Consider the following 14,733-nt stretch of genomic DNA (forward strand, 5'->3'; position numbering starts at 1 on the left):
ACAACAATTGATAATTTTATGCATTTCTCCAATATTACATTTTAACAAAGCATTTAAATATCATAAACTTCATGAAGTAAAGTATATATTTTCAATAAACAAACTTATAAAATCAATTTTTTTAAGAATTAAATTTATACTTGATTTTGTATTATTTATAATGAGAATGAAAAGGTATATTTGATTAATTGATATGTGCAATAGTGAAGCTAAATATGATATCTGGAAAATGGATTTTTTATGTAATTTGTATATGTTATAATAGTAAAGTTTATCTTACATTCATTTTTTAAAATTTAAAATCTTTCATCTTAAAATATGGAATTGTATATTATAGTCACTTAAAATATAACTTATATTTTTCTTCTTATTTCTCCTTAGTCTATAAAATATGGGTCTTCAAGATCATCAAAATACCACCGGTATTAATGCATACGTCCATCAAGCCTAGATATCCTCATAAACTCTTCTCAGAAAATCCTTTCAGTTCCTCGATCAGTTCTTCTTACATTCGACTTGCATAATCTACAAAAATTCGTCAATTTACGTACATCTACGAGGTCCTTTTTCTTCTGAAATATGTTATAAAAAAAGCGCCGTTGTCACCCTCGCAACGTTTAACTTCCGTAATTAGGATCGATCAAAAGCTACCATATTTGATGGCCTATTCGATGCAAAAGTGATGTGAGACTTTCTGGTTTAGCATCAATGACGTTATACATGCGTTAGAGAATGAGAATATTCTACGGTATAGCGAAGACAATTTGAATATACCCGCACGCACACATACGTAGCTACATATAAATAATATTTTTCAATTATAAAAATTATTTCAACTGTATATTTTCACTTATGAAATTACTGGATATATATATATATATATATATATATATATATATATGTTTTTTGTTTATACGCATTATAATCCTATTTAATTTTGATTTATGTACTTACAGGGACGGCACTTGTACACAACCTCGATGTATTTCGGCATATCTGGACATGGGTCACTCATTTTTGGACTTGTGTTGAATGTACATTGTCGTTTCTTTTGGCAGACTTCCACCACCGTCTGCAACAGCGAATGCTAAGAAAATCTAATAAATAATCATTCATAATTGCCACTTGAACATCATCGTACAAAATCACTTTCTAATTGTATTTTACTGAATTCCATTTGAATGATACCATTGTATCTATTAAAATAACATGTCTTGTAAGGTAAATTGGAATTATAATGATATTAAATTACTTTTCTAATGCGTATTTCTTTATTAATTTACTTTTTCTAAAAAAAAAAGTATAAATTTATTCCACAGAGTTAATCATTTATTCCCTTGTAATAATATGCTTTAAGCTAGTTTATAAGCTTTTAATGCTATTTATAACATTTAATGCAATTTCTATATGAATTTGATAATATTTACCTTCACGAATGTTAAAATAAATTTTGAAATTTAGTGAATACATAGCAGTTATCGATTAAAACCGCTGACTTAATATTCAGAAAACTTGAAAAATGTGAACAAGTAATAAGTAATTATAAAAATTATATTTTATAAGCTCAAAAATAAATTAATTTACATAATTTCATTTGTTTCAAAATAGATGCCATTCTAATTTATATATCTAAATGTTTTATCAAATTTGTATTTTCAAGATTAATATGCTTATTCGAAATCAATTGATAACTTTTTTTTTGTAGGCTTTTATAATGATTTTTACTTGTGTAACTTAAACAGTAAAGAAATAATAAGCAGCTAATTATAAAGTCTAATTAAATCAACAATTTATATTATAATAAAAAAATTATTATATATTCATCCATGATTTTTTAATAGATAAGATATTACAGATGTAAAGTTCTTATATATTTGAATTTGAAAAGGTATGAACATAAACAGAATCAATATTACTACCAATATATTTATGATTTTTGGTGTATTCTACTCATTTTACATTCTAATAAATAATTTAAATTTAACTTAAATTCTATAAAATAGGATTATATTTATAAAATTTTTTAATTCGTTTACTACTATTATTATTCTTAAATTTTTTAGCATTGATAAATTCTATTGAAATAAAAGAATCGAAATTTAGAGATAGCAATGTTTTTAGGAAGTACGATAACAAAAAATTTCATCTGTTTATATTATTATTATTATTATTATTATTATTATTATTATTATTATTATTCTGTATATAGATGAAATTACGATTACTTATAATTGCAGTTTGAATAATTTATATTATAAAATGTAGAATTTCAAAATACAGTTCATAATCATATATTTTACAATTATATTTCTATTTGTTATTTAACGAATACGGAGGGAATGAATTATTCAGCTTATATATATTTCATAAAATCAATAATTCCATTTGTGAATTTAGACAAAATTTAATTTTTTATATAATAAATTCAACTTTTCATAATTATCTAAAGATTATCATTCGTTAAAACCAATTATTGGAACCTTAAATGTTTAAATTATGATTATGACATTTTCACGGTTTTTATGAATTTTCAACTACCTTTTATGAAAAAATTTTCATACTATCAGAATCTATTTTTATGATAAAATTTTGAAAGTGTGAAGTTTTGAAAAAAATTGAAATTTGCCATTATGCTTATGAGCTCGTGTATTTAAAGTTTCTTTATTAAAAGTATTTATAAATTAAGACGTTGAATCTATTATGTGATAATTTTTGTCTAGCATAATGGCTTTAAAGGTGTATACTTAGAAACAGTAGGTAAAACTTTTTTAATTTCACTAGCATTTCACTTATGTTAATATGTGAAATATGTATTGTAATTGAAATATGTATTATATATTAATTTCTTGTTTAAATTAAAGATAGAACTGGCGGAATCAATATGAAACTAATGTACAGATATTATTCTATGATTTGAATAATAAATTTTTATGGAGATGTGTGAAAATTGTATTAGAATTTATATGCTATTTTTATTAAGTTAGCATTAAGTTTTTTATAATTCTAATCTTCTAAATTATATGAAATATTATCCTACATTTTTCTTAGATTATTATATGTTTGCACATAAAAATGAAAGATGTTATTATAGTAATTATATGAGGTACTAATAATAAGGAATCATTTATAGAGATAAATTTAATTGTAGTAACAAAGTGGTAAACACGAGTGTAAAGCACCGACTATATGGATACGATTATAAATGCATGACTTTAACTATGTATTGAGTCTTCTTACGGAAAATTCCTCTATTATTATAAAAAAAAGTGTGTCTTAGAAATGCTGGTGCTCGGTGCACACTCGTACACACGATCCTGTCTAAAAAATTTGCTGATATTAATACCTGAATCGATCTTATAATATATTATACCAGAAAGCGTTGCCTCGAGCCGATGTTTTTTTTTTTATTGATTACACGTACAACATCGTCTCAGAGTAATGAATCCTCTTATTGCTCCGGAATTAATCCCAATATTGCTTACTTGACAATCGATATCTAACATATTAAGCCGATTATAGCGCACACATTATCAATGTTTCAATTATAGTCATTTGTGATACTCATACTTCTTACATTAAAATACTAAAGTATATTTCGATTACAATTCATCTTGAAACAAGATGAACGTCGTTTTATCTTTAACTTTCAAAACTTTTTACTTTTCTGTTTCCGAGATTTTTACTTTTTTAAATACTTGACTACTATTCAGACAACGGAAGCTTATGCAAGAAAGAAAGGATGATCCGATGACCCAGGATATCCTATCCGTTGTAAAATGGTGTCGCGACCATTGACACCGAGTTCGTGATCTTCTTTGCATACATTAAAGTTGCATAATTTAAAATTATATAGTAAAGAAATTTGAATTTCGAAACTTAAACATTTAATATTCTTAAATATTATAAAAATTCAATCTCCGTGGTCTATCTTATAAAATTAAAAATTAAAACTTCATTACTTTGAATAATATATTATTCATTAATAGAAACAATATATAATCTAATTAGTCCTGAGAAAGTTGAGTTGAATAAACTTCAAAGTTCATAACGAAACTCGAATTATTTCATTACGATGTTAAAAATTTGAAATTTTCAACAAAAAAAAAATGAGGAAAATTATAATATAACTACAATATCTTATTATCACATTTATTAATGTAATTCTAAATATTCTAGTATAATCCTAATATACCACTAATATTAAAATTATTAGTAATGTAACAACATGAACTTCTCTTAAAAATTGAATGATTTTTTTCCTACATAATTATGTGTTATATATTAAATATATTTATATTTATAAATAAATAATTAAATATATATATATATATATATACATACAAATATTTTTTATAAAATATTATAATACTTTTGAAAACTAAAAAAATTCAATTTAAATGTTAATACACATTTGAACCAAACTATTATATTAAACGTTTATTATAAAAAACTAATTGTTTAAAATTTTATAGTATTTATAAGCATATGTAATAAAAACTCTTTATTTTAAGAAAAAACATCAACTGTTAAACTAAAGAATATTTTTTTATGGAGAAAGTATTTAAAAAAAAAATATATATATATATATATATATATATATATATATATATATATATATATATACACATATATATATCATTTATTCAGATAATAAAATGAAAAAATTTAAGAAAGAAGAATGCTTTCTGCCACTTTATATGTACTCTAAATAAGTAATTAAATAGACATTGAGCCCTTTTCACCTTATTCTCAGTTCTAAGAAATGGCTTTCAATTACTCGATATTCCATGCAGCTATTTCCATTACATTTCTGAATACATTTCTTACAATTTTCTGTTTAAATAAACTTCTTTTAAAAATGGCTTAAATTAAATTAAAAAAATCTTCTTCATCTCCATTATTTAAGCTATAATATATTAAAAATATGTATTCAAGTATGAATAGTAATTGCATAATATATTAGCAATATGCATAATGAATAATAAAAATTAATATTATTTGCATCGATATTAATTTTAAACAATTCTATATTTCTTATCTCTAAAGCCTTGTATTTTGTACTTATAAATATAATATATTTATGAAATTAAATCAAATCATTACAAAATTTATTACTTTTCAATAAATAGAAAATAAAGTATGTACGATTGAAAATTTAATAATTAAATAAAAAATACAGATTCATAACAGAAAAATAAAAAAATTAATTTTATTATTAAAATTGTTTGCTAATCTATTAAGTTTAACCGTATTTTAGAAATAAAATTAAACTATTATTCGAATAAATAAGGACTTATATTCATAACTATCCTTTATATTTCTTTTTTAAATAACTTATCAATGTCCAATCTATTAATTAATATATATGAAAAAGTACTGCAACAAAATTATAAATAAAATCTTTAAAAAATACATTATAAATTTGAATGAAATAACTATTTAATCAAATAATAAATAGTTAATATCTTAAAATATTAAAAAAATTTTATTATTATTTTATAATCAATACTAAGATACTATATTTTAATGATCCCGGATGTTTGTTTCTATTATATGTTACGCAGTTAAGACAAATTTCCAATTTGACTACTACCGTAGGTATAAGTACACATGTATTAGGTGTTCATAAATCTATATTGGATAGAAATAAATAAATTAATTGTATATCCCCAGCAAAATATATATTTACATATTGACGTACAATGGTGTTAAAATGAAAAATTCAATGAAAAGCATATCAGAATTCAAAGAAATGAAAGATATTAAAGATGGATAATAAGAATAGGAAACGAATAGTGACATCCATAAATGTGAAAGTAAGTTCAAAGATAAAAAATAACTTATTTTTTATTTTTAATAAGTTAGAAAAAATTATTGTTTATTTATAAATTTGTTATAAAAAATTTATGTATATATATATATATATATATATATATATATATATATATAGAGAGAGAGAGAGAGAGAGAGAGAGAGAGAGTGTGTGTGTGAGTAAGCGAGTGAGTAAATTAGTTTATAAAAAAATAAAATGAAAACAGCGGAAAAGGGGCAAAATAATGAAAGAAAGAGACTAAAACGTATTCGGAGTGAGATAATGTTAATCTATTCGTCAATAAATATTACTATTCCTGATGCTATGAATACTGAATATAAAGCAATCACAAAATAATTTTCTAAATTTTATTTCGAATTTTTTCCAATTTAAAATTCATTTATAACCCTCTTATTATGTACTAGTATGTAGTAGTCGTTACTAATTATGGCATTTTTTGGTAATTATTCAGTTATTTTGAATTAATTGGCAAACATTCAGGTGTTATTATTAAAAAACTGAAAACATGATACGTTTTCTTTAACTATGCTTCAACTAAATCATAATATTATTATTTATTATGCGTATATTGAATATAGAATATTCTAATACATATAATTATTTAATATTATTTTAATAGTATTTCAATTCATACAATGTTTTGAGAAAATATATTTGATTCTATAATATATAAAAATCAATGTAAAATACAAATAAAATATAAAAACGATGTATTACTTATCTATAGTTTCAGGACTGATAAAAATTTGGCTTAAAATTTCGTAATTAATTTGAATTTATTAATTATTAATTTTATCAATTTTAGTTGATTCTAATATGTGAATTTGAATTATTAATTGTGCAAAATCGATTTAAAATTTTAATATTAATTAATAAATGTGAGCATGCATATCTAGGACTAGTTTTATTCATAAACACAATAGATATTAACATGAAATAAATAAATAAATAAATATGAAATAAATAATACTAAAAATATGTTTTATGTTAATGTAACACTTACATATTATAAAACTTACTACTAATAATATAGAACTAAACGAATATATAACAAATTTTCTAATTAGATTTTATTTTGCATAATTTTGTAAAATCTTCAAACTGTTATTTACATTTTATTCATTGTCTGATGGAAATATTACAAATGCCTCCGACGGTATATATTTTTACATATAATTTAATTATTTTAATTGACTGCATTTATTAATATCATTAAACTACTAATCCGAAGGAAAATGTTACTTTATAAAGTGACTAACTTTCAAATAAATAAATAATGAAAAATGACATTTAAATTATTTTCAACATCGAAGTGCTAAAATAACCCAATTCTTCGTCTACATGACCTGAGAATACGCTAGATGTATGTGTATGAAACAAGAGACAATTAAATTTGCCTAAGGTTTAACTTCATCTTTACTTTCTATTCGAATCCATCAAAATTTACAGTAAAAATTAAAATACAAGTGCAGTGAAAGTAAAATTATAATGATTAACTATTTTCACAGTTTGATATAAAAAAAATGTCTATCACTGGATTTATAAATGTAACTAAGTACTTATTTACGATATTTACTTTGGTCATTGATGAACTTTATTATGTTAATTATCTTTGATTCCTGTTGAATACATATTAAACAATATAATATTCGACTAAGTCTGCATGTAACATATGCACAAACAACATTGACAGTAATAATAAAAATAATTCAAGCAAATGGAATTAACAAAGCAATACGTAGGAATCGTAAATGTGCGGTTGCCCATATTTACAAAGCATCGATAATTCTATACTCGAATTCAAACAAGTTCTACTAAAAGTGTGTATTAATACTCATAAATATGAATTAGGTATAGAAGATGAATAATCATAAATCATTGGGCAGATATAAGTCATTCTCAAAGAGATTGATAATATATCGAATATGACGATGGTTTTTTTTCGCTGATTTGACGCTGTATTTTTTTATACAATACAAGTTTTAATAATTAAAATTCTCAAGGCATATTAATTTTCTGTAAATTTTAATCAATTATTTCTTATGATTGATTATTTTACGTGTTTAATGACAAAAAGCTAAATAAAAATATGAATTCCTTTATATTGCGATAACGAAAATATTTAGCTTATAGTAGTTTAAGTATAGTAGTTCAAATGGAAGTATAAAATTTTCATGTTTACCTGATATTCATTTGCTTTGTTAAAAACAATTGTCGTGATTTATTCACGGTATATAGAATAAATGTAATATTAACTTTTCAAAATTTTAATAAAAATGTAATATTCCCTGCCGGAAGAAAAGACCATAAAAATAAACATTGTATTAAAACTTGTACAGTATTAAAATTACAACAACAAAAAACATCTTTTGCAGTATTAGTAACATATATATTATTAATTATTAATATAATATTACATATTAAATCATTGTGTAAAATTTAATTTGTATTTAATGTAATTAAAAAATATAAATGTAAATAAAAATTTATTTTATCTTTCATCAGTTAACAAATTGATTTAATATTAAACAATATTTCAAAAGAATTCTAATCGGAGATATACGAGTTTATAGTAAGGAAATGTAAAATAAAAGTTTTATGTGATATTATTTAAAAATATAAAATCCACACGAATGCTAATATTTTTAAAAGAACTGATCTCTGAAAAACCTCTTTTTTGAAAAATTATTCATTAAATTTCCTTATGGATGCATAAAATGTAAATGTTATAATAATACGACTGACAATATTTTAATGCATTATGACTAATATTAAAATATTGTTAATTATTTGCAGCGAGTCAACTATCCTTGAAATAATATCGTGAATAATATAATATGTTATGAAACAATGTGCTTTGAACTCTTTTAATCAATACGAGTTTTATTTACTTCATTCAATCTATTATTAAATCCTTACTCTTATAATCTAAAATTTTTTATTTCGATGATACATAAATAATAAAACAATATTTAGAGATTCCCTCATACTGATTTAGAGAAAATTTTCGGAACTTCAATAACAATTTTCAACATATTAGTTCTTTAAATTTCGAATAACATAGCAAGAAATTTTAATACACAGGGAAAAAAGGAGTCAAGTTAGTTAAACTAGGAAAGCTTTCGTTCCGTATGTATAATAAATATAATTATAATTCATTAAACATAAAGATCTGTTACACATTTTTTTTAATTCATATTAAGCCGTTAAATATATTTTCTAATTTATTTAATATAAAAAGTAGTTAAAAGAGTCATTTTTAATTGAAAATTTTATTTGAATACCATATCGTAAAATACTCGCAATTATAACTAATTTTTAAACAGTGAGTGTGACTGGGTACATGATTTGGTTGTCTAATTTTAATATTAATAATTATTCTGCTAATATTCTGATTAGATTGATATTATTACAATATAAACTATTATGGAAGGTTTTAGCGTCAAACAAACTTTCATTCAACCGGTTTAAAAATAAAATGAAAGATATTATGGAATTTATGATTATTCTGCATTATTGTTGTTTGAATATTTTGAATACCTGAAAGTATCTAGTCACTATTTCAAGCTTTTGGATAGGGGAATATCATGATTTATAAATTCTATGTGATTTGTATAATGATACTTCGACAGCAAAATCAATAAGTAAATTAATTATTACAATTCACATAAAATTTCATAATTAATTATCCATTCACGAATTAACCAATTGTAGCGACTACAAAACTACCAGATATATTTTATCTATATTAAAAGAAATATGTAGTGTGTTTCGGGTATTGCTTGAATGATATTAAATTATTTAACACATTGTATATAATGTGCCAAATTGAAATAATGAGTTCTTTTTATAAATTATAATAATCAGATACTTCAACAATTCTCTAAATACGAAAATACAAAGACAATAGAATCGCCATCACCACTTGGTAATGAGAATGCCACATATAACATTACACGGTGAAGGAATTTAATAAAAAGCTTTTAAAATACGAACAATATACATTGTGCGCAAAACGGCAAATAAATACGATGAAAGTTTAACAGAGCAATTAATAAAATTTACAGATATAAACAAAATATATGAATAAAACAATAGTTTCAAATTTCAAATGTCCACATAAATGCTTTATATTATTTCATGCAACTATATCATTAGAAACAATGCTTTGAGAGTATTTTTCAATATGTATATAATAAAACCAATATGTCTAATTTCTTATTTAGACAATATTTCGATTAAACAGTGATTATAGGACGGACAAAGCCGAATGAAAAAAAGATATGTTTATAATTTAAACATGAATCAGGTGTCTTTAGTAATCCAGGAAGCAGAGAAGGTTCTAATTTATTCACCTTCTGATCAAAATGCTTCAGTTGTTTTGAAAAATTTGATTTACATGTATTTATTAGAAGGTGAGGTCATCAATTTATATAGGCTGGTACTTTTTTATGGCATTAATTGTACTAAAGAGATACAACTTTATTTCACTGTTAACGTTTACAAAGTATTCTCATTATAAAATACAGTAAATATCAGTTTTATTCAGAAGGGTATGGAAGAAATCCTTATTTTATCTTAGATTATTTATTATTAATTATGAAGAGTCAAACTAACTTGATTACTAGATCTAACTTGAATTATTTTTTAAATAATAGCGAAACGCGCAATCGAGTATTTTCATTAAATAATTAACTGATTGAATTATAAAAAAGATTATCAATTTGTGCATCTACATCTAAGTTGAAGAAGTTTATATTTAATAAAATATTTATTTCTTATCAATTATTGTAGTATCTTCTCATCAATTACTTTGTTGCTAAAGTTCTAAAATTGATAATGATTTTCATCAAAAATGTTGATTTTATTTTGATTATAGCAATAATTGTTATTTTAGAATATGATTTTTATTAAGCAATTGATTGAAGATTAATTTTATAATTATCTTTATAAACTTTATATTGTTAGAAATCTGTAAATAATATACGATTACGAATTAAATATTTTCGAGAACTTTTTCTTATTGAACACCCAACATTTGAATAAGCGAATTTTTTACATTTTCATTTATAAATGATTTTAATAATACACATAATATAATCGAATATTTTTAATATATGAATGAAAATTATTTATCAAGAGATGGTATATTTCCAAAAAAATTTTCGTTATTAAACATTCAGTGACAGATGTATCAGAGAGTTTAGGAAACGAAATTCTTTTCAGTCACAATGTTTGCTTTCAAGCCAAACTTAAGTGAACTGTCGCCATTTGAAAGTAATATTGACATAAACTTTTATGGACATGCAGAAAGCTACGAAAAATTCTTGATTCATAATTTATTTTTACACTTTGCAGAAATTACATAGTAGCGTTTTTGATAATATATTTGTATTTATAATTAACAATATATATTTACAATATACTTATAATATTTATGCTTTAGTTTTAAATGAAATATTTAAACTACCAATTGATGGTAACGTGTCATCACTTGTATAGTTATGCGTTATAAATCTTTATGTGTAGCAACTTAAGACGAAAGTGTGAATCAATCGCTACATTTACTTAAGAATAAACTCAAGTAAAAAAAATTAATTTAGTAGATTTTGAAATCATTGAATAACTTCGATAAATAATAATCGGAACAGAAAAAAATAAAAATATAAAAAGGATGCAAACAAAGAATAAATAAGTCTGACAAGCAAACATGCGTAAAACAAGATTTCTTATTGGAATTTATGGATTTGAATTAATCAAATGAATAATTTAACTGACAGCAGATTTACAGAAATATTCGAAAAACCATATACTAATAATTTAAAATAAAAATGAAAAAAGGCAACAATATTTTATTTTGATATAAGATGAAAACCAAATTCTATGGATAATTGAATATTTAATGTTCAATTAGTAGTTATAAATGATATAATGAAACAAAATTTGAGAAAATAAATTTAAAATATGCCTCAAATTAAAATAAAGTTATGTTTTTATCATATCATGAGTGTTTTCTTTTTAATTCTTGTACAACATGAATAATTAAATAATTACAATAAATTCAATATTTTGAAATTTCTTCTTCTATTTAAATAACGATTAAACAAATATTTTTATATAAGATTTTCTCGAATATATTTTTAAATTTATTTAAATTAAAAACTTTTTAGCAATAAATACGTATAAAATTGTTCTATTGTATATTAAATTTAAGTATATAGATATTTATAGTTTTAATAATACATCATTCAATTAAATTTATTAACGACTTATTTCATTATAAATTTATTTCAATATACATTGAAAACGGCTATTTTCTTATTCTAATGTATTTCATTAAAAGAAAATTCTTATAATAATTATTTTATTTAAGGTACTTTACTTGCATGTAATAATAAAAAAAAACCATATTCTTATTATTGGGATATATTTCGTAGCTTAAAACCTAATTTATTTTTATATAATCAAGGAACAATCAGTATATGCTATTAAGCCTTTATCGATATTTTGTAAATGTTTTTCATAAAAGGAGTTTTTCAAGATATTTGAAAATTATATAAAATAATGAAAGTATTTTCATATTACTTATATGAACTAAATAAATTTTCTAACTAAAACCAATTATCCAGATTAAAACCTAAGAAGAAAGTAAACTCAAAAATCTGTAAAATTAGTATCCGAATGTAGAGCATTTTAGTTTAATGGCATGAAAAATGGAAACTTAAGGAATCTTGAAAGAGATAATAAGAAAAATAACAATATGGGTATCTTCTGTAAAAATCATGATAAAAAAGTTAGGAAAAATTTGTTCTTGATTTTGTTATAAGGAAATCTTTTGATGTTAACTACACGACAGCAATTTTTTGTTCTCTTTCTTTTTGCTCTCTACTTATTATTCTTTGTGACATTTTTTCTTACAATTCAGAAATAATAGAAGAATTTTTAAAAAATATTTTATAACTTTAAGTAAAGAGCTACACAAATAGAAACCTAAAAATTCGTGGTCTAAATGGAAATATATTTTTCTTCAGTGGTATTATTTCGTAGTTATGAATTGTACAAAAAAAAAAAAATATAAATAATGTTAAATAAACGCATAATAATCTTAAATAAAACGACGGAATACCAGACCTAATGGCTCTTTCATATGCCATTGGTTTTTACGAATATTTTGATAGATATATAGATAATTAAAAAATTGAAGAAATTTAAAATATAATTATTATATTATTGAAGTAGCCGTAATCGTTATATTATTTAAGTGGCAATAGTTTTTTTTATAAATATCGACTTTCACTACATTTTTTACATAACTTCCTTATAAGAAAATATGTGTTCAAATTTTCATTTAAGCGATTCAATTTTTGAATACTAGATAGCGCATTGAAACATTATCATTTAAAGATTTCCAATAGTCTTAGTCTATCTAGCTTGATCATCCCCATTCTTATTTCTATTCATTATTAATAAATTGCATTAATGTTATTATAGAGCCGAATACATTTGTAAAGAAACAAAAACAAAAACAAAAAACAAAAAAAAAAAAAACAAAAAAAAACAAAAAAATAAAAAAAAATAAAAAATACTAAAATTTCATAAAAACCAACAAAATTGTCCATAATTTTTCTATGAAATTATAATTCCATATTTACGTGTAATTTATGCGAGTAGAGGCGCGTGTTTCAAGCATTAACATTAGTAAGAATAATGCAAATAATCGAGGATCTATTTAAGCGAATTGATCGTATGGGCGTCGCTTGTAAAATTGAAATGAATTGGCCAAGTCGAAAGAGGTCATAGTTACCTGAAGTGCATTAGGCCAGAGACACGTAGAATTGAGGTGGTTATCGGTAATCATAGGATCAGTAGTACTGCACTTGCCACTACTGTCAATACTGGCGCGTCCATAACGCGCGACTGTGACCAGAATTGCCGTGCCAATCGGACACTTCAGCGTCATCCAGTCCTCGTTACAAGAGGCTCGCTGATATGTCTTCAAAGTGCCTGACAAGAGAGCTGTATTATCATATTGTTTTCCAAAAAAAATGTTTATGATTCCAGTACGAGAAATGGAGAACATTGAGAGAATGTAAGTATTTGGTTTTGATTTGGAGGATGTTGGTATGCAGCCAATATAAATACAAATTGTTCCGGCATTTTTCAATAATGCAGAATTATTAATTATACGTAAATCAATAGTAGAAGAAAATTTTTTTTTGTTTTTTGTTTTTTTTTTTTTTTTTATATTTTCGAGTACATTTATAATGTACGAGATAGAGAAGGTGTATGAATATTAGTATCGGGATAATTTAATATGAAGCGAGCAGACGAAGAAAGAAGTGATAAAAGTTTTGTACAAATTTACAATAAAGGAATGTGCATAATACGATAAGTGCCAGTATTTAATATCATGTTGTGAAATATTGAAAGCATTTGCAGGGAATTAATTTAAACATCCGAGTGCGTATATGCAACCGTACATTTTCACGGAAAGCGTGATTGACGTTCAGAAATAAATTGAAGTCGAAAGTGTAGATAGAGTTTGATGAAGCGATATTGTGAATATAGAGATGGAGGTGGGTATGAAAAAAAATAAGTAAGAAATGCAGTCCAAAGAATAATAGAACGAAAAGGGAGTGAAAAGCATTTTTGTTAAAACATTTGCGATAATATGTCACAGAAATGGAAAAATTGACGGTCGAACGTTACATTATGCAAGTTATTTCAGGATTATCAGAGATAATATCATATGTAATTATTTGGAAACAAGGAATCATATCGTTTGCGTACCAATGCACATTATGAATTATGACAAGTAGATTACATGCAATTAGTAATTGGCGTTACCCAGTCACCATTATTTAATGATATGTGTGTATAAAGATTTTTATTTGGTTGGC

The 14,733-nt window shown here is 23.2% G+C and overlaps 1 protein-coding gene across 2 annotated transcripts in view; it reads right to left on the reverse strand.

Moving 5' to 3' along the window:
- The window catches only part of LOC105359255 (protein eva-1), a 238,799-nt gene that overhangs the window by 65,478 nt on the left and 158,588 nt on the right, over nt 1–14,733 (reverse strand). Inside the window, exons 2-3 of one of the 2 annotated variants that reach the window (XM_011495794.1) lie at nt 13,638–13,837; nt 955–1,087 (exon numbers count right to left, since the gene is read on the reverse strand). In XM_011495794.1, the coding sequence (XP_011494096.1) occupies nt 955–1,087; nt 13,638–13,837 (333 nt within the window). Of the gene's footprint in view, nt 1–954; nt 1,088–13,637; nt 13,850–14,733 lie in introns of both variants that reach the window. The other variant, XM_011495793.1, reaches the window with a different exon arrangement.

The sequence above is a fragment of the Ceratosolen solmsi genome, unplaced genomic scaffold, assembly GCF_000503995.2.
Source record: "Ceratosolen solmsi marchali unplaced genomic scaffold, CerSol_1.0 scaffold11, whole genome shotgun sequence".
NCBI lineage: Eukaryota > Metazoa > Arthropoda > Insecta > Hymenoptera > Agaonidae > Ceratosolen > Ceratosolen solmsi.